Source organism: Rhinichthys klamathensis, unplaced genomic scaffold (genome assembly GCF_029890125.1).
Source record: "Rhinichthys klamathensis goyatoka isolate OS25496 unplaced genomic scaffold, OSU_Roscu_1.1 h1tg000303l_1, whole genome shotgun sequence".
In the NCBI taxonomy this organism is placed as follows: Eukaryota; Metazoa; Chordata; class Actinopteri; order Cypriniformes; family Leuciscidae; genus Rhinichthys; species Rhinichthys klamathensis.
In genome coordinates, this window is record NW_026606822.1 from 1,349,837 (window position 1) to 1,374,582 (window position 24,746).

General features: G+C 37.4%; 1 protein-coding gene across 1 annotated transcript; it reads right to left on the minus strand.

Annotated features, from left to right (window-relative positions):
• Positions 1 to 1,467: 1,467 nt before the first annotated feature.
• On the minus strand, positions 1,468 to 24,392 carry tspan2a (tetraspanin 2a). The gene is made up of 8 exons (XM_056270365.1): positions 24,193 to 24,392; positions 12,883 to 12,985; positions 6,375 to 6,472; positions 4,852 to 4,926; positions 4,674 to 4,757; positions 4,529 to 4,594; positions 1,927 to 2,010; positions 1,468 to 1,657 (listed from the first exon to the last, which is right to left on the minus strand). The coding sequence occupies exons 1-8, from the start codon at positions 24,259 to 24,261 to the stop codon at positions 1,592 to 1,594; spliced, it is 645 nt and encodes a 214-aa protein (XP_056126340.1). The 5' UTR covers positions 24,262 to 24,392; the 3' UTR covers positions 1,468 to 1,591.
• Between the last annotated feature and the right edge of the window lie 354 nt (positions 24,393 to 24,746).

Here is a 24,746-nt window from a genome sequence, read left to right on the forward strand (position 1 = left end):
AATACATACGATGGACAATCTTTTTGCAAAGTTTGAGGCACCCAGCCTTGAACAAAACGCTGTATATTTAAGTGCTATGATGTTTTGACTACAGTATTAACATCTACTGACAATGACACTTCAGTGCAACATGTATTAATTTCTGTTCAATGGAAATTAAATCAAATTCAACATTGCAAAAATAAAAAAGCAAATGTTTACTTGTGAGCTGTTTTAATGTTGTTCAGGGTTTATTGCCCTGTGACCATATTTTCTCATTTCAAAGCCATTTACATGCAACACAATGCTATAAAAGAGTAAAAAAAAAAAATTTACTTGGAGTTGAGGAACTACAAACTCAAATGTGCTGGAACTGCAAACACACGTGTACAATGTGGCTTTGTAAAGGCACATCGATCAATTAAATGATTGGGTCATATTCTTGAACAGAAGACAAAAAGAAGCAATGGTTGAAGAATTTAGATATGCTTTTGTGCAATTTTACAGTAATATTGCAAATTACATTTGTTGATCTCCTTTACAGCTGGTGTTTGAACTCTACAAATTCAAAATCAGCCAAGTGAGGAAGGTAATGTGCATTAACCACTTAAACAAGTGACACTTGAAAAAGACAAATGAATGAAAATATTTTTAAAGAGTGAAACATAGGAGTCTGAAGGTTGAGTTTCCTCTCCTCTCAGTGGTTATTCCATTTTTTACAAATAATTATATTTGCCATTACTGCTGTAATATTTCATTACTATTAATCAACAAAATAAATTACTACTGGCAAGATTTAAAAAAAAAAGTAACCTAATTAGGAATTTGTTTACTGGTTAACATCAACCAATAGCAGCAAACTCAAAAGGTTCCAGAGAAAGAGCAAGTCTACATTTTGATCAACTATTATGAAGCTAATTGTTTTTCTTTGGAATATCCTGCACTCATGAATCTTTTACAATAGAACCAGGAACGTTACTAAATCAAATAGGTTTAATTTTGAGGTCATGCTGACTTTAAGAGTGACAATCTGTGTCAGAGGTCTTAAATCACACTCTTCCACTCCTTGGCTTCATTCAGTATCTATATGAAGTGGCAAAATTACAATAACCAAATATTAATTAATCACCAGCAAAACACAAACATATGACCAATTATCTATTAGCACAGAAAACCTGGTCTACTTCACACAATAAATAACAGGATAATAAGTTGATCAATAAGAGGCATCAGAAAGCGTATTTACATCAGTAAGAAAATGGCCAGTTCACTGTGAAAGTCTGGACCAAAGAGGGACTCGAGATGTGAGAGCTCTCTATTAAGCGAGTATGTACACTATGCACCGCTTGTAATGGTTCAAAATAAATGTAAAGGTTAATTGGGTTACATTAGCAGTCCATGCAGTGGAGGTCATCTTCAAACAATGCAAGGACCAGAAAAGACAGAAACGATCAGATACAGAATGCTGTTCACGAAACAGTACCACAAGACCCACACTGCCTCATGGGAGTTCCTCCACCCTGCTCACAAGCCTGAATGTGATGGTCCGATGAGGTTAAAGAAGGTGGGCTTTGAAACAGTCCAACTGGGCGAGAGGGGAACTGTGAGGTGCCTAAATAACTTCTCTGCTGTTTCGAATGGCGCAGCAAAGAACCATGCTGAAGATCATGCCAATTATCTGTTAAAACAGTGAGGGGATGTTCAGATGTTCTACATGATAAATACATGCTACAGTGTTCCCAAAAAGCATTTGAACACCTAATATAAAAAAACCAAATGTCTTTTCTATACTATAAAGCAAATCTCAATTGGCTGATTTTTTTTTTCCGTCACAAAATTAAGCGACAGCTCTTTATATAAAGTTGCATATATGAGTATTTCCAACTTTGATTTGACTTTAAGTATAAAAATTTAGCAAAAAGAAGTTTGTTGGTTTCATATTCTTACCATTATTCCAGCAATGCCAAGCCCAACGTATCCAATTATGAAGAGTTTTTCATTGAAGAAGTCTTCGATAGCTTTAATGCAATCCTTGAAAGCATTTAAAAAGAACATTAGATGAGTTTGGCAAACTGATGAAGTGCGTTAATGTTCAAACAATATATACACAACATCTGTTCACTTCAACTGATTTAGCTCTTATAAAATTAATAGCTCTGGCTCTGACCACTGATTGGACGAGCCACCAAAGCTGTTGTAAAATAGCAGAGATGTGCACACCATTTATAACTAATCATTTTTATTATGATTAATTAGTCAATTGAATGTTAGTGTTTTATATCACATCTTTGTTGCCAAAAAGCTTTGCTGTGTCGTGCATAAAAACCCATAAACTATGTAAAAAACATCATTGTAATGCATAACCATATTTATGTGGATGGAAATGCCGAGATTGCGTTTCGTCTGCGCGCTCTGAGACGCAAGTCATTCATGATGTAGGAAAAAAAGCCACAGTGGCTTCCCTGATAATATCTTACCAACCTTTCGAACGGCAGTGTATATTCACACACACACACACACTCACACGAGCTGTACCTAAATAGTTGTCATTTTTTATAGGCTACAGCCATTGTAAACACTGTTAACACGCTGTTGCGGTATCTTCTTTCTAATGTGCTTTGCTGATTGGGATCAACTGACAGTATGAACTTCACAACTGAAGCACAATGTGACATCATGTTTCTCAGCCGATCAATGCGCTTTCGTGACAGCTATAAATAAAAAACTGGCGCCTTTGTGCCCCTGTGGGCTTATCGGATCAAGTGACTCATTGGACATCTTGCCGCTGTTTGCTTCATTTCTCTCTCTAAGCCCCTCTCTTACCTTCTCCCTCCACTGGTCTGCACTCCTCCCTCCCTTTCTTTACCCCGTACAGAGCAACATGGCTGCCACCTAAGGGTCTGTGTCAGAACTGCTCATCATTCGAGTATGAAAGGTGTCCTTCCTGTGAGTCTAAGGCTAGATTTACCAACAGCTTGCGCCAGCGCAAACCCTCTTTTGGCATTAAAAAACTACTGTCAGGATTAAAGACATGCTTGTCTGTCCTCATTAACACTCTCCCTGCCACTGACACGTTTTTCTGGCAATCCGTGTTATCACTGTTATATGGTAGGGGGCGCTGTAGGCATGGATACAAGATTGCTCAGCACAAGTAAGCTAACGTAATCAAACATTCAACAGCATATAAATCACAACTGCCTAATGTTACCAAACGAAATGTTAAGCCCAAAATGCGAAAACGCAAGCTTTTTGTTGTAAATGCCCACATTCAAGTGTTGAAAAGAATGAACGAAGCTAGAATAAAATGTGTTTTTGTTGTTGTTTAAAAGCAGAGGCTCTGGTCTTTCTTTGGATATGTTGACTTTTTATTCATACAACTAAATATTCTGGGGGCCATGAAAGTTTTGTGAATATGATAAAAAAAATGCTGCTACTTGCTGGTAACTTTTTTAGAAAATGCTGGCGGGGAAAGAGTTATAGCAACGCAGAGAGACACACCACATTGTCAGTGAATCAGACCACATCTGAAATTTAATAAACATGTGGAGTGGAATTTTGGACCAATGTAATTTAACTGTGGGCGGGGATAGCACTGAAATCGACAACATTTCCTGTTGCACAGTATATATAATATATATAATTTCTTTATAAAATAATGCAAACTAATAGAGCTTCGTGGCCTATACAGAAATAACGATGGATGGCAAATCCTCTCAAATCACCTTGCATTGAAACGCGTGTCAAAAAGTTATGTTTCTCTTCAACTAATTCAAGAGATTCCTTCAGAATAGTGACCTGAATTCAATTAAAGGGATAGTTCACTTTGAAATTAATTTTTGATATGTTTTAGCTTACCTCAAGGGCATCCGAGATGTAGGTGTCTTTGTTTCCGCAGTAGTTTCAATTTTAATATTTTTAGGTCAAACCGTTCTTGTCTGTCAGTCATATAATGCAGGTCTATGGTCACCACCTCAAAGAGCATGCACAGAGAAGTCCAAATTAAACATGATTTAATGACTCGTAAATGTAAGTACACATTGATGGCCTAAGACACGAAACGAGCGGTTTGTGTGAGAAAACGAACAGTATTTATATCGTTTTTACCTCTTGTAACGCACAGACCGAAGCGCCCGCGCCCTCAGATCACTTGGACGTGGCTGTGTTTACAAGAGGTAAAAACGATATAAATACTGCTCGTTTTCTCACACAAACCGCTCGTTTTGTGTCTTAGGCCATCAATGTGTACATTTACGAGTCATTAAATCATGTTTAATTTGGACTTCTCTGCATGCTCTTTGAGGTGGTGACCATAGACCTGCATTATATGACTGACAGACAAGAACGGTTTGACCTAAAAATATCAAAATTGAAACTACTGCGGAAACAAAGACACCTACATCTTGGATGCCCTTGAGGTAAGCTAAAACATATCAAAAATTAATTTCAAAGTGAACTATCCCTTTAAGCAGATGAAGTGGCAGAGGTGAAATGATATTGAGCCCTCTAACATAAGCAATAAAAGATGATCAGATGGTGCATTTTAACTTACCGTGTTAGGACCGGCTTCAGAGCACAGATCAGGAGGACGGGAAGATTCAGTCCCACAGCAGTCCAGCTGTGAAATAAGACCAGACATTACATCCACACAGACACTAAGGCCACAGATCATTTACTAAATCAAATGCTTGACTGACCACTTTGTGATACATGGAGGCAATAGCAGTCCTGTTGTCATTTCCCAGAGTGGACTCATAGTAGTTTCGTACATCATTAATGATCTAGAAACACATGTGCGAGTATCAGCTCATTATTACATGACAGTTCATTTCATATTTATGCTCAATAAAATGGTTGACACGGTGCATGCAATACCTTTTCCTTATTCAAAAAGCCAAAGACTCCGGCAGCGACCTCTGCGCCAAAGATCACCAGAAGGCAAGCAAAAAACTATAAAAGAGACTTCACTTTAGTTTTTCAACACTAATTGCAAATCAACAGGATCATATAACAGGAAATCAAGAAGGTTATTTTCAATTATGTAAAAAAAAAATGGTAAAAGTGTTAAAATTTTAACACTGTGCACTGATGGGTCGAGCATAATGAGACCAGGACCATGTATTAAGAATGTAAAAAAGGTCCATGTTGATTTAATGTTTAATTTAAAATCTTCAGTGTTGACAAAAAAGTGCTCAAGGCAGTGTTGGCTGCAACTCATTACTAAGTAATGAATTACTGTAATTTAATTACTTTTCCCAAGAAAAAGTAAAGTAAGGGATTACTCTTATTTTTTCTGTAATTTAATTATAGTTACTTATGATGTAATTGCATTAAATATTATATAGACAATTGAACAATTCTATATAAAACAATAGTGGATTTAACATCAAAATATTATGTCCAATTTCAAAATGTACGTTTTTAATGTACAGTAACCTTCTTTAAATACTTTGGTCAATTCAATAATTATTTATTCAATGTATTATTATATATTTGAAAGAATTAAAAGAGCAGTTTCATGTTTATCTTTGTATTGTTCAATGTGGGATTTGATTTGGAAAATAATTAGTAATAAGTAATGCAATACTTTTTAGAGAGTAATTAGTACAGTAATACATAAACAGTGTGTTTCAGGGTATTTCTTCATTTATTGTTGCGTAGTTTGTACTAGAGGTGTTCACGGGTCCACTTTGATCCGAAAACCCGAGTTGGTTCGAGTCCAAACTTTGACAAGTGCATCGGACACGGGTCGGGTGTGATATTAGTAGCCTCTGGTCTTTGGGTACTTTTAAATATATTTATGTGCTTTTAAAGATATAACCTGAGAATACCAGAATTCTTTCAAAATATGCCAACTTTTCATTATTCGTTTTGGCCGTTCAACAATATTTTATTATTTAAAACGAATGACTCTACTTTATTCCAGGCTTACTGTATATGTGTACATAACCAAACCCTCCTGGATACCGTGTTCTGCAACACCCGAGGCATTCGAGGGAATGATTAATGTTAACATTCATATCAATTTATGTCGTTTAAGGTGCAACATAAAGCTTGTGAGCGGTTGGACTCACTCGCCTCTGAAGAAAAATGATTTACTGTTGCCAGACACATTAATTACAGAAATCCATCTATATGCAGTACTAAATCAAATGAACAAAAATGAAACCATAACTGTATATTTTGGGGGTTTTCCTCAAACAAAACAATTTGTCATACCCGGTTGAAAAAGTCCCCACTCAACCACTATGCAGTGAAAAAGGTCTCGGGTCTCAAGTCTAATTTTATCGGGAAAGGTTTTTCTTTTTTATTAATTGATGCACATCAGGTTTGGCTAAGAAGTGATTTGAGTCAGGTACAGATCTTAGGACCCGAGAAGACCTCTAGTTCTTACTCACCGATCCCAGAAGACACTGTGACTCTCTCACGGCCCCAAAGCAACCGAAGAACCCCACCAACATCATGACACCTCCTGCTCCGATCAAGATGTACACCGCTGCGGGGAGAACAGAGTATAGTGTAATATTGAAAGTAAGTCCTAGAAAATCCCAGCGTGCAGTTCATTTATATGAACAGATGATGGCAGAACATGAATAGGTAATGAAATCATTTATTAATTTCAACTGTAAAAGTGCTCATATACTCTAACACAGATGGCAGATAAATGAAATTAATGTGGACCCAGGTGTACTTTTAGATGACTGAGAGTGAAAGCAACTGATTCTAATTTTATGAAGGATCTGTAGGCATTTCCTGACAGATGGTCAAAATCAAAATCACCCTTATGTGTTAGGTACTTACCCATTCAATGTAAACTACAATCCAACACAAAAACACAATTCTTGTGTTTTGCATGTCTATGCAGGGAAGTGAGAAGTTTGAGAAGGTGTGAATTGCACCTCTTCGCGTATCTCCAACAACCAGTGTCAAAGGCCTCGGCTCAACAGAAACAGTCTTTGTGTGAACAACAAATACAGACACCACAAGCTCGACCGTTGCCCTGAGGCCTTAATCGTATTTACAGGCATGATTTCATTTTTCCCAAAACAGTTAAGCGCAAATCTTACCCTGCAGCCGTTTTCATTGGTCATCTCGATCACACACACACATACACACATATACAGTATATATATATATGTGTGTGTGTGTGTGTGTGTGTGTGTGTGCAATCAACAAAAAAGTATATATGTATATATATATATATATATATATATATATATATGCAATCAAAATGGTCATATTTCATGCATAAAATGGCCATATTTTCATATATAAAGTATAAACTGATAAACCACCTCAAACACCCTAGCAATGCACAACAGTTGCACATTGTGACAGCAGGTTTTGCAGGAGCAAACAGCACTTTAATTTTCTTTAGAAAATGTGAAACTGTAGTTAAAGACATAACATTTCAGGTCTATTTTGGACATTCATGATTACGGGATGTTCATGATCTTGTTGTCATTCTCCTCTTCTTGCCAATTATCTCACCATAGCAACAATTCAGCCACCCCAGACGCAGGGCGCTGACACGTCTGCTGTGCCACACTCACTTGAGACCGCCGTTGCTAGGATGGCAGTCTCCCTCGCGAACGACTGCTTTCCCTTGCCACTTTAGACAAGCTAGAGCCATACTAATTAATGGAAAAAGAGAAACCAGAGCAAAATGGTGAAGCCTGGTGAAGCTAAACGCAGCTAAATATGCTACAATCCCTGTTAAACACCACACTATAAATTAAAAGCCATAGCTGTGTACATAGCCTTGCACACAGGTTTACATTTCAGATATGACTCCACTGACATATCCATCCTCGAAGGAGTCAAGAAGGCCAAAAGGCTTGCCAGACAGCACAGAGCTGAAGCTTTGCCGAGGTTTTATTAAGGCTAAAGGAAGACAAGCATCACAACCCACAATAATTGATCCCCAAGGGAGAAAATAATGTTGTTTTCCGAGGACAGAACAAAGGAGATTTGACATGAGTCCTCTGTGAGTTAAGCAAGCTAAAAACACCAAGCCTCCTCTACTCTTGACTTCCTAATTGCCAAATGGATGGAAAACAAGCTGACATTTCATATAAACAGCCCTCCTGCTTTCCTTATACTATAAACACTGAACATCTCTAAATGGGCAGAGGCTCTCTCTCTTCAACATGCCAGGACTCAGTCAATTCATTACTTGAGAGCCCGGAAAATGGGCAATTGTTGTTTACCAATGATGCAAGAACATCACCAGCATGAAGATGAGCAAATTGAAAGCCTTGAGTCTTCTGCAAAGATGTTCACTGAAAGATCACATGCTGTCAGTGTCGACTGGAATTATAAAAGCACGATATAGCAACAGCTATGATGCAAAGAAAAAAGCACCCACAGGATCCAACCTTAGCACTAGATAGAGTAACATACTGGTAACTATATTGTCTCGGAGAAGGATGGCACTTATTTGCTTGATATTACAATGTAAAAACTAATATATATGTGGATAAATTAACTTAAAAAATTTGTAGGGATGCACGATGATATCGGGACAACATCGGTATCGGCCGATAAAAGCTTAAAATGACCATCATCGGCATCGGCCGATATGAATATTTCTGCCGATGAGTCTTGCCGATAGGGTGGCGTGTTTCCTATGCGCACGTGACCAGTGTTGCCAACTTAGCGCCTTTGTCGCTATTTTTAGCGACTTTTCAGACCCCTTTAGCGACATTTTTTCAAAAAAGCGACTAGCGACAATTTTAGCGACTTTTTGGACAAACCTCAGTAACCTCCAAATGTTGCCAGTCCTGTCCTGCGAGCGCGAGGTCTTCTTTCTCCCTGTCGTCACTCTCTCTAGCTGCGTCTCCCCTGTTCAGTGAATGGCTGAGAGGAGCGCACGGCCGCTGACAGACGCGAATGAGCAGTGTTTTTCCACGGACTTATCACTTATCTGCTTTTCTTTTGTTTTATATTTAAAGAATTTAGTTTGACCATTTTCATTTTATTTCTTTTCTTGTGCTTATTACTTGTAACACTCACTATCACAGAGATTAGTTCATCCGGTTCCCTAACTCTCTCAATTCAGATAATGTTCCACATAGGCCTTTACAAAATGTAATCATATTATAGCTACTCGTTCTATTGTCTGACAACAACAACAAAAAAGGAAATGAAAACAGCTTTATTTGACATTCGGCTATATTATATTAAATAGACTAATAGAGCATTAATTTAAAGAGAAAATGCACTAGGCTGACAGAACGAAAGTACGACGCGATGACGTCATTAATATGCTAATTGACGTATGACGTCATCTAGCGACATTTAGCGACTTTTAGGGAAGGCCTTAGCTACTTTCCTTTGAAAATAGTTGGCAACACTGCCGTGACGACCGTGAACGAAGCATGAGCGCCAGCAACTTAAACTTCCAACTAGGGGTGTGCCGTGCGTCTCACGGTTTTTGATCGTGGACGTGGACGATTAAAATGTCTCCACTATCTGCTTTTGAAGAAAAATCATAGTATCGTGCATTCTATCAGTTCAATTCTGGCGCCTTCATCTCAACATACTGTACAACGCGACGTACATTCACATCACATCACATGTAAACGCAGAGGTAGAGTTACACTCACGGGACACCGCAATTCACAAAAGTTCATTGTTTGCATGTGCGTCAAAGTCTTGCTAGGTAAACATGTCATTCACGTGCTGATGCGCTGTTCTAACATCCGCTTTTCTGAGCGCGTTACACCCGACGCTCACAGGAACTAAAAGCCTGTCACAGCGCCTGCATACTGGACTAATCTTTCGAGTCTTATTGCGCTGATACTGTCAAATACACAAAAGGTTTACATAAACAAAGTTGGTTATGTCTAAAGTGAAAGCAAACAGAGAAAATCTGCTTGTCAAATGCGTGTATATTAGACGCGTCGCGTTACTCGCGTGCAGTTCTCAAAGAGACAGTAATAATATTCTGCCGCTTGTCTTTAAAGAGATACTGCACCCAGAAATAAAAATTCTGTCTATCTAATGTTGTTTCAAACCTGGATTCATTTCTTTCTTGTGCTTAAATATACTATGGAAGTCACTGAAGTACAGCAACTGTTTGGTTAGCCACATTCTTCCAAATAACTTTTATAATTTCAACAGAAGAAAGAAACTTGAGAGAGTAAATGATGACAATTTAAATTTTTGGGAGAACTATCCCGTTAATGTTAATAAAACAACAAAACACAGAGGAAATCACTCACTGCTCTTGACTGAGAACATTAATAGAAGCTTTAATAAGCTTTTTTTGCACTTAAAAAAAATACAAATATATCGGTATCGGCATCGGGCAAAATTAGTTTGAAAATATCGGCATATCGAATATCGGCCAAAATCCTATATCGTGCATCCCTAAAAATTTGGTATAATTTTCACCTAGAGCATGAAGTACATTTTTACAGAACAATTTCACCAGTAACTCTACTTAGTTTTTAATAGTCTAGTCTTTGAAAATATGGAAAATAAAAAGTCTAATGTTAGGATTTTAGCTCGCTCAAAAAGCCCAATCATCCGTTTACTGATGTATCACATATCTATTTAAACGTACTTGATTGAAACGCAATTAATTTTAAAACTTTTTCCCACCACTTCTGTGACTAAAATAAGTATAATTTGCATCTGGTAAATACTACATAAATCTGAAACATCTTTAGTTAAAAAGTCTGAATTAATAAATAAATTAAAATATCCGAGTTGTGTTTCATACGGAAATCAAATTTCCTAGTGTTATATATATATATAATAGGCAGCAGAGAATATAATATGTGTGCTTGCTTCCTGTTTTTGCATTAGCTTCATAGCACATAGTTGTTTGCCAAGTGATATTCTTCTGTTACTGGGTAGAAACTGTTTGTTCCAAGCATAAACATATTGCCAGGAAATGCTTGATATCTTATGGTGTGCTAGACATGAATCCACAGAGCATCTCTCACTTCTTCTTTTTTTATTATCGCTCTGTCGCCGAGACATCATTGAAACGTTTCAGCCTTAGGTTATACCAGTGTTGATCAGCTTCAGTGTCTGGGTATCTCAGCATGATGTCAAGACCCAGTATTTGCAATTTGTTTCATAATCATTGTGTTTAGCACTTGCAAAGTAGTTGTTTGTCCATTATGAGAGCTTAAATGTAGCTCAGGACAGCAGTTAGCAGTCCCATATCGATCGTCTCATTGCTGCCACCAGTGGAAAAACAGCAGGAAGCCGGGTTATTAATGTGCAAATAAATGTCCAGTTCTGCATCTAGTGACACCTATCAACACCCTAACCATTATAAATAAACCAATTACTGCACCACTCCTCTGCAAGACCAATGAGGTGTATGTTGAGACCAGCTTTCCGACCAACAGCAGCTCACCAAACGGCTACTCTGGGGACTAAAACGGAAATTACGTTGTTATTATAATTAACCGACACCAGTTACACACCTTCCCCTATGAGAAATCAGGTTTAGCTATTAGCAAGAACTATCAGTGTCTCTGCTTATTCATCACAGCTAAAACCAATATCAGATACGCCATTGCAGAGGCCATTAGGGCTCCATGATGCAGATGGGAAATTTCAGCTTGAAATTGCCATTGGAGCCCGGTGCTTTGTTAAAAGGCATTGGTGTTGTGCTTATTTATGAAAATGTGAGGTAAAGTATGGGTTTCTTTATGACAGTTTCTGTACTTTGTGATTAATAAACAGATAAAGTACCATGGTAGAATTAATGCTGGCTTCACAACACATTCAATCAGAATTATCGTAAATATGAGTTTCCTAGTTAAAAATAATCTTAATAAGGAATCTCTGGGATAATTTTGATACACGAGTTCCCGAGTTGAGCGTGCCATAAACTATAAACATGACGGAGAGGAGAACGATTGCTGCTGTGACAGGTATGCTTTATTAGTTATTTCACAACAACATCGCCTTGTCTTATCATTAGAGTAGTGCATATTTGCATATATGAATAATCATTTGAAGCGTATTGTATGTTTGTATACACAGCGAAAATAGCCTGTATTTGACCGAAATTCCAGAATCGTCAGCAAGCTGATTATCTAGACAGCGCTGTGAATGCTTATATAGTTGTCAATGAATGGGGTGCTACATATCATTTTGGCTTTCCAAAGATTTCCCCAATAAATAGGAAAGAATAAACCTAGTGTCCTCCATTATTCCTGTTCTTTCCAACAACGAAGCACTTAAATGCAATGAGCTAATAATCATGAAAGTGGGAAATGGGAAATTTGCGCTAGCACATGAAGGCAGCATAATAAATGCCACATTATCATAACAACACATACTATTTATCCCATGATGTAGTGCATGTTCACTAACAAGAAGGGAAACATTTAATGACTATTCACGGCCTGTCACAATATCTCTATATAGCACTAAAAGGTTTTTTTAATCTTGTGAGATCTAATCTGATTGGCTGGCTTTATGCAACAAAGGTCAGGGTGCAAAGGTTTATTTCAGTCTTTGTCGTGTTTACAAAATATTTTGCTCTGTTTTCTTAGTTTTTAAAGGGATAGAAATTTAGATAACAAAGTCTGCACAAATTTCGTAATTACTAAATTGACTAAAATAAAAGAAAAATAAATTAAAGCTAAATTAACACTGCTGTGCAAATATTTTTCTTGCATGTTTTTTTCTTTATTTTGCTCTATCATTGTAGTATCAACTATTTCAGATAAACGCACTCCTAAATGGTACAGAAAAAGAAAGGAAACTGTGGTTTCATTTTATACTCAAGTCACATGGCCCCTTTTTAACAGTTTCTCCTATTCATATATGAGTGTAGTTTCCTCTCCTAAAAACCCCCAAGTCTGATTTTATGAAACCTACAAAACTTATGTACACATTTGCTGTGGGCTTAAACATTTTTTTGCAACTCACCAATGAAGAAGTGTTCAGGGGCATCATTTTCGGCTAAGAGGTTGGCCGTGTCTGGGTCAAACCTCAACCATAATCCCACAGCCAATACCACTGAGCCCGACAGCTGGAAACAAGAGTGAAACAAATCAGGAACATGTGCGGAAAATATTCACTTCACGCTGTTTCTGTGACCTTTGCTGGTCCTTACTCCATGTCTTTGATTTCAAATTCTGCACTGTCTATTTAGTTACAAACACATGAATGCAGAGTTTGACTTTGAGAACAGGATACTTTGCATTTTTCCCATCACCGTCACTGGAAGGATAACCTTGACTAAAATAGAGCATTGATTGTAATTCTGTAAGATAAAGTGTATTATTGTGATACTGAAAACAACCTTTTGTCCATCTGTAAGGTCATCAGAGAAAGTTTGTTTGCCTTCTAGTTATCAAGTCAAAGGAAAACCTACTAGACATTTTAGATTTACAAATTTTAGTAGTGTTGTGGTCAAGATCACCTAAACCAAGGCCAAGTCGAGACCAAGACCAGACTAACCTTCCTCAAATTCATCTGAAAGATTCACATTTACTGCCTTATTATTAATCAACTAACTATTTAGAATAATAAGACACTATATAGAGCTGTTACTAATCAAATGAAATCACTAACAACAAAATTAGTCTTTTCACATCAGAGTAACATAATAACATTTTGTTTATTGAACATTTGTATAAAATCAATATCACTTTTCAATTGTGTTCATATTTGTGAAAACAGCCCTCTTGCTCGTGATATTGCTTAATTATATCATATGTTATAATATAAATATCAAGATATCAAGTACTTTCTACAATTTTTTGGGCATTTGTATTCATTTTGGTGACATTTTTGACACAATTCCTTGTTAATTTCAGACCCGGCACAACAGTAACAAAATAAATGAAATTAGAAATAATTTATTGATTGCATTTGAAGCAGGAAGTTTAGCATCCAATTCCATTATGATGTTAACAAATAAATCAGACAATGGAACGGCAATTAGCGATATCCCCGATGTTGTGGTCTTGAAATAAAATCCAGAACCCTCTTAGTCTGAGACCGAGAACAAATGCGGTCGAGACCAGATCAAGACCTTCAAAAAATGGTCTTAAAGGGGTCATATAATGCCATTTTCATACAAGTTAATTTGATTCTTTAGGGTCTAAATGAAAAGATTGTAATATACTGTAATTAAAAATTCTCATTAGTATTGTAAGAAAACACTTATTTTACCTGGTCAAAAACAGCTCTGTTTTCAGCAGAAGCTTCTTTTTCCTTTTTCAGGAGAAGCTTCTTAGCAAAAACAGCTTTATACTGATCCTCGTTTATAAAGCAGTCTGGTGAGAAATGATTTGCGAATCGCGCAAACATGAGAGCATAGACGTTGCTCGTGGGGAATATTCCCTTCGAAAACAAAACTCAGCCACTGTGTCTTCAGCGGTTCGGATTTAGGAACATTAAAATGACTGCTGTGTTCGTTATTACACCCAAGAACAGAACACCACAATCACTTAGACGCCATTCTGCTCCAGCGTATCAACAATGGCGGACTATGATGACAGCTCGCTCAGGGCGGGGATGTGTTGAAACACTGCTGTCAATCAACAATCGTGGGAGGGGCGTCCGACCGTGTGACGTCACACGGTCGAACGGCTTGATTTGAGGCAGGGGAAAACATATAAGGAGATTAAAACAAAAACACTGGATAGATTTTTATCATTATATGATGGTTGTGTAAAGGCACTGCCAACACACATTTCAGTACAATCAACTTGTAAAAGTGCATGTACCCCTTTAAGACCGGTCTCGAGAACTACATGAGAACTGGAAATTTACCAAATGTCACTGGAAATTTACCAAACTGGAAATTTACCATTTCCAGTGAGTCAACAGTTAATGTTTGCTCAGTTAAATCAGCCTCAATATGCAATTTTGAAATGGTGAAATATTAATAATAATTATGACAGAACTCAGTTGAAAAAAATTCCAACTGATAAAACATTTTTTCCGATAATGACCTTTATATCTGATCATTTTGATTGCTAATATCAAACTTTTTAAATTCATAGTTTCGAGTTTTTATGACTTTTTGTCTTATGTGGCGGAAACGGGTTTTCATTTAAATGACTGCATAATCTTTGTGGAACAGGAGATTATTGCAAAGGCGACCAAATCATGAATGTTATCTGTGTGCAATTACATTTTTAGGTGTAAATTGAGTATCTAAACAGTTTTAAGGCCACTGTGGTCTACTTTGGTGCCCATCTCTATGATCAACAGGCAGGCTTGTGCCAGTGTGACAGGCTTGTCCTGCTGTATCCACCATCCCCCAGTGCCATCCCCTGCCCCCTCATACCCACCCTATGCAACACCAGGACATAAAACTGCACAGGACAACGACCCACTTCTTTTTTTGCCTGCCCTCTCAAAGACAAAGGCCTTGCTGTCCAGCGCAGTGAAACCACTCTACAGATAACCAATGACTGAAGCCACTGTGCCCTAAATTACATCTTACACTAACCATTTAAGCCAATCTAATGACCATTAGCGCAGTGACAAAATCTCAGTGTGATGTGGTCTTTGAATGGTTCCTATGACATTTGTGTGGTTTTGAGCAACAAAGACTAAAGAACGAAGAGAGGCTTCAAAAGAACTGCATTTAAACCCTTCATTAAAATAAAGCTGAAATCAAAACGTACCTTAAAATTATTCAACTAAAGCTGAAATAAAACTTAACTAAAGCTAAACAGAAAAATAAAAAACTACTAATGCACATAACAAAATTACTAAAACTTAAACTACAATTCAAAATAAAAGCCAATTCAAAATATTAATAAATGCCACAATAGTATAAAAATAATACTTATATAACACTGATCTAATTATACAATCTATTGGCTTATGCATAAGTTTAAGTATTTATTTATTTAGTCAAAATGAACATTTTCTCATAAATTACTTGCATCCATGTAATTCCAACCCTGTATAACAAAACTAGCCACACCAAGGTCATAAACCTTCTAAGACGCTATGGATAAAAGCGTCTGAAAAATGTAAATCACATTTCTTTAGCACAAAAACAAAACAAAATTACAGAGTTTTTGAGGCTGAGCTTCATTTTTACATTCAACAAAACAGGATGGTGATTTATACTGAAGGATAAAAAAGCACCATAAAAGTTTAAAAATACTGGTAAAGTATTGTCTACTAATAATCTTTCTTTAGATTTTAATATGAGGCCATGTAACTTGCAGCATAACAACTGGTCACGTGATACATGAAAACCAATGGCATTTATATCAGCGACATGATACACCACTTATGGAAGGCACAATTTTTTATTTGAGCATAAGCACAAATAGGAGGTGAAGATTATGAGCCAATAACAGCTTTCAGTCGCGAATTTATGCACTTATAGCACTAAACTGGATTTAACTTTTATTAAAGGAATAATAAAACGAAGTGTATAAAGCAACTGAGACCATAAAATGATCAAATATTAACCTTATCCACCTCACGGGACATACTGTAAAATTATTATCTGAGGACACTTAGTCTAGAATTACTTTGCATGTACTCCGCTTTGCATGTGACAAAAACGTAATCACCAATGTCAATGCGGCCTTATCTTTGAAGAAATGACAACACCATTGTTATATCCAGAAAAAAATTCTTCAGTTTCAATGGACCCTTCAGAATTCAATGCAGCCCAGTGAATAAAGGGGTGTTGAATGCAGCACAAGAGGGTTTTCAATAACTTTCCTTAGTAACCTGATCTTTGAGAACTAGCTTTGAAGGTTTGCCCATTCAGCATGTGCAGCTTGCATCTTAAAAAAAGTTTGAGCAGCCACAGAGGAATTGCAAAGCCCCTTATGATGGATTATGTATGTTGTTTGCTTCTTACGTACTGCAAGTATCAAGGTAAAAACGATCCTGTTAGTAAACATTCACATTCTATGATTTAGGGTACATATCACATTAGCAAAAAAGTGTAAAAACAATATGCTTCCTTAATCAGGCATGTGATTGGCTAAGGACAAAAAAGCAGGAAAATATAAAGAGCCCCCCCCCCCCCCCCCCATATTTTGGCTGAATATCGATATATATCCCGATGTTTTTGCCGCAAAGTGAGAGCAAATGTTCAGTCAAAGTCAAAGCCAAATATAGTCTTCACTGTATCAATTATACATTGATTCTTATTAAAGCTACTATTAAAGTTCTCAGTCAAGAGCAGTGAGTGATTTCCTCTGTGTTTTGTTGTTTTATTAACATTAAATAGATAGTTCTCCCAAAAATGTTAATTGTCATCATTTACTCTCTAAAGTTGTTTTAAACCTGAATAAGTTTCTTTCTTCTGTTGAAGTTATTTGGAAGAATGAGGGTAACCAAACAGTTGATGTACCCCAGTGATTTCCATAGTATATTTTTCCCTATGGAAGTCAATGGGGACCAGCAACTGTCTGGTTACCCACATTCTTCAAAATATCTTCTTTTGTGTTCATCACAAGAAATAAATTAATACAGGTTTGGAACAACATTACAGTGAATAAATAATGACAGATTTTTTTATTTTTGAGTCAACTATCCCTTTAAGGACAAGCGGCTGCATGTTTATTATTAGGGCTACTGTCTCTTTAAGACCTGTACGCGACGCGTCTAATATACACGCGCATTTGACAAGCAGATTTCTCTCAATTTTCTCGGTTTACTTTCAGTTTAGACATAACCAACTTTCCTTATGTAAACCTTGTGTGTATTTGAGAGTATTAAGACTCGAAATAAGACTCGAAAGATAACTTAGTCCAGTAACCAGGCGCTGTTAGACAGGCTTTTAGTGCATGTGCGCGTCGGGTGTTCGCGCTCAGTAAAGCGCATGTTAGAACAGCGCATCAGCCAGTGAATGACATGTTTAACCGGCAAGGCTTTAAAGTCCCCGTGAACCGGAAGTTGCAAATGACTTTTCTCCAGTGTTGTGACGTATTTCCGAGAGAAACGGAATACTAAATGAGGCAAAATAGTGGGCGTGGCTTTTTTCCAACTAGCACCTGATTGGATCTAGAAAAGTAGGTGTTTTCATTCAGTCTGTCTACTGTCAGTTGGAGGGGCGTGGTTATGGATGTTAAGCAGACACCCAAATCGTAAAGCCTACGTCATCGGGCAAGGTCCTCCAATGCAGAGGGGAGGGACATTTTCCAAATTTGATTAAAGATTACGAAGCCAAAACATTTTTTTGTGTGGATTGACTTGCATGGATGAATTGTTCACCACAAAACGATCAATTTAGGCAAACAAAGTAAGTATGGTCAATTTTGATTTCATGGGGACTTTAAAGCACATGCAAATAATGAACTTTTGTGAACTCACTGAACTGATGTGGCCATTCCTCTGCATTAACATTTGATATGAGTATTTGTCGCGTTGTACACTAATGCTGTTGAGACGGAGGCGCCAGAACTGCAACTGATAGAATGCACGATATACAGGTCCTTCTAAAAAAATTAGCATATTGTGATAAAGTTCATTATTTTCCATAATGTAATGATAAAAATTAAACTTTCATATATTTTAGATTCATTGCACACCAACTGAAATATTTCAGGTCTTTTATTGTTTTAATACTGATGATTTTGGCATTCAGCTCATGAAAACCCAAAATTCCTGTCTCAAAAAATTAGCATATTTCATCCGACCAATAAAAGAAGTGTTTTTAATACAAAAAAAAAGTCAACCTTCAAATAATTATGTTCAGTTATGCACTCAATAGTCAATACTTGGTCGGGAATCCTTTTGCAGAAATGACTGCTTCAATGCGGCGTGGCATGGAGGCAATCAGCCTGTGGCACTGCTGAGGTGTTATGGAGGCCCGGGATGCTTCGATAGCGGCCTTAAGCTCATCCAGAGTGTTGGGTCTTGTGTCTCTCAACTTTCTCTTCACAATATCTCACAGATTCTCTATGGGGTTCAGGTCAGGAGAGTTGGCAGGCCAATTGAGCACAGTAATACCATGGTCAGTAAACCATTTACCAGTGGTTTTGGCACTGTGAGCAGGTGCCAGGTCGTGCTGAAAAATGAAATCTTCATCTCCATAAAGCTTTTCAGCAGATGGAAGCATGAAGTGCTCCAAAATCTCCTGATAGCTAGCTGCATTGACCCTGCCCTTGATAAAACACAGTGCACCAACACCAGCAGCTGACATGGCACCCCAGACCATCACTGACTGTGGGTACTTGACACTGGACTTCAGGCATTTTGGTATTTCCTTCTCCCCAGTCTTCCTCCAGACTCTGGCACCTTGATTTCCGAATGACATGCAAAACTGAGCAACATCCAGTGCTGCTTCTCTGTAGCCCAGGTCAGGCGCTTCTGCCGCTGTTTCTGGTTCAAAAGTGGCTTGACCTGGGGAATGCGGCACCTGTAGCCCATTTCCTGCACACGCCTGTGCATGGTGGCTCTAGATGTTTCTACTCCAGACTCAGTCCACTGCTTCCGCAGGTCCCCCAAGGTCTGGAATCGGTCCTTCTCCACAATCTTCGTCAGGGTCCGGTCACCTCTTCTCGTTGTGCAGCGTTTTTTGCCACACTTTTTCCTTCCCACAGACTTCCCACTGAGGTGCCTTGATACAGCACTCTGGGAACAGCCTATTTGTTCAGAAATTTCTTTCTGTCTTACCCTCTTGCTTGAGGGTGTCAATGATGGCCTTCTGGACAGCAGTCAGGTCGGCAGTCTTAACCATGATTGCGGTTTTGAGTAATGAAACAGGCTGGGAGTTTTTAAAAGGCTCAGGAATCTTTTGCAGGTGTTAAGAGTTATTAGTTGATTCAGATGACTAGGTTAATAGCTCGTTTAGAGACCCTTTTCATGATATGCTAATTTTTTGAGACAGGAATTTTGGGTTTTCATGAGCTGTATGCCAAAATCATCAGTATTAAAACAATAAAAGACCTGAAATATTTCAGTTGGTGTGCAATGAATCTAAAATATATGAAAGTTAAATTTTTATCATTACATTATGGAAAATAATGAACTTTATCACAATATGCAAATTTTTGGAGAAGGACCTGTACATATTTCTACAAAAGCAGTCAGCAGCTTGCTTGGAGCAAGGATTATAGCGCAAATTTGAACTATATCGATATATCGCCCAGCCAACATGACATCATGACTTTGCGTAAACATACACGCCACTTTCAATTCAAGTGGCGTGTTATCTATACGCATTTTGAGCTATCCGCGTGTATGTCCACGCCGAAATCTTTTGCGTGTATGTCTACGCCATTAAACGTCCGAGTGATTCCGCGTGTATGTGTACGCCGTTAAATGTCCGAGCGAAACGAAGCAAAATCTATATTCTACATCTGTGGAGCGATATTTCTTTTCCTAGGATGGTAGGAGAAGACTCATAAATGGTATTAACCCCAGTGACGGGTAGGTTTAGGGACGGGGTTGGGGTAGGTCATATATTTATATGTACATAATACAGTAATATAACGTTAAGTCAAAGGCGTTGATAAACACGCTGAAAAGCGATTATGCGTGTTGATAGCACGCCAAAAATGGAAATACGAATTGGCGTGTCATACATACGCCATTTCATGAGATCAGTCTGGCCCAGCCCTACTGGTGGCCTAACGGCGATGTTCTTGTCAACTGACAACGATACCACTGTAGCGCGAGAGCGACTGAGGTACGAAATTGAGCAGGTGAACAAGCTGAACGCAAATACGTCCTTGTTGACATAGACATAATAAATACATAGACCCCCTATTGGCCGCTTTGGAACGTTGCTGCGATACGTCAACGGGTCCGCCATTTTGCGGAGGGCAAGACTGCACTGTAATCAAATGTAAGTAAACGGGTGAGCTGCGTTTTTTCTGGATAAAAACAAACTGTTTTTACATTTATCAAACGATTTCAGTGGTTTGTATGTGGTGTACAAAAAGTTCCATCTCTAGTTATTTAAAATCTCGATAGTTAGACTTGTAAAATATTTTTTTTTAATAAAGAATGGTCAAAGCTCAGGCTTGTCATGTATTTGGCTTTTTATTCTTGGATAAGAATGGTGAAGACCCCCATACTGAGATATAAGTTTTCTTATTGTGGTAAAAGTGTGATTTTCTGTGATTGACCAGATTTTAGCAATAACAAAGATAACTGATGGATCCTTTATGATAATACATATGTTATGGTACAACTATAGTGCAATGCAAATAGTAAATATATACACAAGACGAATTATATCTCATGTTTAACCACTAGACTACAGACATCCGAGTCAGCGGCAAAACTTCAGAAGCACTGGCCGAGGTACGGCTGTTCCACAACTCCGAAAACGTCAGATCAAATTTTTAAATAGGCGCTATCTTTCTTTATAAACAAACCACATATTTGAGCTTTAAACAACTACATTGTCGACTGAAAAACTATTAAAACTACATTTCGTGACACAATAACAGTAGTATTTTTAAATGTAACCTCTGAACGTTACTATTACTAATTAAATCATGACCAAAAACAAACGTTCAGACTTGCTTGTGAAAGGCAATTCTTCGAAAGCTGTTTTCAATTGTGTGGCGATGTGTACAGCCCCAAGCAGCGCACAAAACAGGCATTTATCTCAATTCCCGGTATGAGAGGAATGGGAAAGTTGCCATCCCCAACATGGCGGCGCCGTTGACGTACGCTGCAGCGGCCAATAGGGCGTCTATGTATTTATTATGTCTATGCTTGTTGATACTTTGAAAGGAAGGAACAATCTGTACGCACGTCAGCCTGTTATATCCTCATATCCTCTCCTTTTCACTCCGGCAGCCGACACCCCCCGGAATTCCGGATTAATCCGGAAAAATCACATCCCTGCTTAATAAAACAACTATTGGTTTATTTTTTATATATTTTATCAGTGTAACTCGTCAGCTAGTTGCCAATATCACCATTTTGATATTACAAATAAAAATATGTTTTTTCTGGTAAGTTTGCAAACTCTGTTACCAGCAAACTGTATGCCACTAGGCCCACTACATACACTTATAAAGTGCTACACTATAAGTGACTGAAATATTCAACGTTTCTTTGGTCTATTCTGCTATAAGCACAGAGGTCATTTAAAGACCTTTTTATGTTTTGCAGCTGTAAAATTCTCAGCATGTTCACTAAGGACAAGAATATTTTCAAAAATCTTCCTTAAAGATCATTTTGATAGTTTCAATAGATGTTCTGCAAATCTCCAGTCCGTGTAGATGTAAACCCTGAAAGAATATCCGATGCAGCATTCTAGTTATTTAAAATGTAAAAAAATTAAATAAAAAAACATAGTTGTCAATGAGAGTAACATAGTTGACACAAGAAACATAGTTGACTGGACACATTGTTACAATGACACTCAAGTCATTTACATGTGAAGATCTCTTATGTTTTCACTTGCAAATAATTAATTTAGTAAAATGAGTTAAATATCCCTTAATCCTTCCTCATCCTGATTCACCCTCATGCACATAAACACTCAGTCTCCTCTGAGACATGTAGGGTTAAATTATGATTAAACTACTAATCCATGACAAATAATTCATTATCATCAGATGACACAGTAGGACCATAACAACTGTTTCATTCAAGAGTTGGCTCTACAGGGTAACTTATTTGACAGGTAACATTGTTGACAATTTCACTCTTTTCACTCAAAATTTCAAGGGCAAGCCTTGCCAATGCCAACCAAGCATTATGTTTTATTACTTGATCAGGTTAACCTCAAATTTTAATATTTACTTGAATTAAAAATCATAAAAAATATTGCAACCATAACAATGTACCCAACATAGTTGACGGGCAATTAGTATACTCCTTGACAAAAGAGATATTGGAGATAAAATAAAAAATGAAGAGGATATTTACCATAATGTCTTAAAATATCTGCCGCAGAAGAAAAAGACCACATGATGCCGGTCATACGGTTTTTGGATAAACCATTTTTTAGATTTTCGTGGTGTTCGGTTAGTAACATATAGTTGACAGAATTTTTGCTTACAGTAAAATTAAACATTTTCTTATTTGAAAGAAAATTACAATTTAAACTCAATGTATTTTTCTAAGGTTTTTAGATTTTAGAAATAAATTTTGTTTTCTAGACCCACTGACTTCAAAGAACGGACAAAGCAATTTCAAGCAAACTAAAAAACAGGGTGCACAAAATATTTGTGTGAGATTATAGTATGCATTCTCCATGGATACAATATGATATTTCTAAAGAAAATTGATAGAAAAAAATATAATCATCATCAATGTACATAAAATGTACCCTAAATTATAGAATGATCCACATTTAGCTTTAGCCATATATGCTTTCCATAATGCTTTTTTATGGATCCACACAGTACTTTCTATGGACTTGGCCTATTCTCTAGAAGTGTGGTTTTTGTATGTTGGTTTCAAACGCCTAGTTAAAACTAAAACTAAAATATTTTTGTAAAATATCTGCTCCTAATTAAAATGCAAAACAAGTAAACAATAAAACCACAGAAATGATTCAATCAAGAGTCAACTAATGAAGGTTTTACTATTTGCATTTAGCTTAAAAGCCAATAAATATATGAATTGTTTAATAAATATATTACATTAAATTAATAAATACAGATATATTGTGGTAAATGGCTTTTCAAAATAAGGTACTATTTTAAAATCAGTGTCAATAACAATAAGTTCCCATTGAGACATGCTGACACAAATCCACGCAAAAAATATTTACTGGAGAAAAAAAGAGTGCAACTTGCCCCGTTCTTCCTTATAGCCCATGGATACTTTTAATATAAAAATATATACCGCTTCCCTCTAAGATATAGGCACATTGTGGCTGTGTTTCAAAATCTACTGTCTATCTAGCAGACAGCATTTTTTGGAGGCATCAGAGGCGACTTTAATGCACAAATGATGCTCAAAATGTCTGCACACTGTGCCTATGAGGCTCAAAAGTGTTGTCCAGATAGTCGGCTCACTAGGTATTGAGACAGAGCCGACATCTGTCACCTGTTTGTAGTTTAAAAAACATCGGCATCCTAAATGTGTTTCTGTTGTTGTTGTTGTTGCTAGACTCCATAGAAACCTGCATCATGCGAAATAAAAAAATAATAATTGTGCCGAGACAGAAAAATCATCCTACAGAATGCAGATGTTGAGCAACTCCTAGAAAACAAGGCGACAGCAAATGCACGTACACTTGTGTCAGTGCATTTCATTATAGATCAAAGCATGTATGTGTGACATCATCGTCACGCAGATATCATCAGCACTGTTCGCACTTACCCAGAATATGAAGTTGAAGACGAACAGCAGGTATTTGACACATTTCATGCCGCCCTGTACTTTGCTCATCCTGCCTGCCGTTTCGTTTCGCGCGCTCGCCGTTTCGACCAAAATGTTTGCGCAAATGTGCAGGCCTGTCTCAGAGATTTAGGTCAGTAATATTCAAGCAGAATCCACTCACGGACCGTCAACACCAGCGCTGCTCGCGTGTGCACAGTGTGAGAGAGCGCGCGCGCGCGGATCTGCACCGCCCATTGGTCCAACAGGACACGGGGGCGAGGGCAATGATTCTTTCCCGCGTTTTCCTGAATGTGGATAGATAGATAGATAGATAGATAGATAGATAGATAGATAGATAGATAGATAGATAGATAGATAGATAGATAGATAGATAGATAGATAGATAGATAGATAGATAGATAGATAGATAGATAGATAGATAGATAGATAGATAGATAGATAGATAGCACACGCGCGCACACACACACACAAAATACAATGATTGTCAGTTTAGAATAATTGCTTTAGGCATTATGTTTGAAACTACGGTGTAA

Excerpts from the sequence above, each read along its gene's own strand:
- tspan2a (XM_056270365.1), bottom strand. The coding sequence starts at position 24,261 with ATGAGCAAAGTACAGGGCGGCATGAAATGTGTCAAATACCTGCTGTTC. Across the intron at positions 4,927-6,374 it reads CACAGTGTCTTCTGGGATCG|TTTTTTGCTTGCCTTCTGGT; the intron begins GTGAGTAAGAAC and ends TCTCTTTTATAG. Across the intron at positions 1,658-1,926 it reads TTGGCATTGCTGGAATAATG|ATAATTGGCATGATCTTCAG; the intron begins GTAAGAATATGA and ends CTGTTTTAACAG.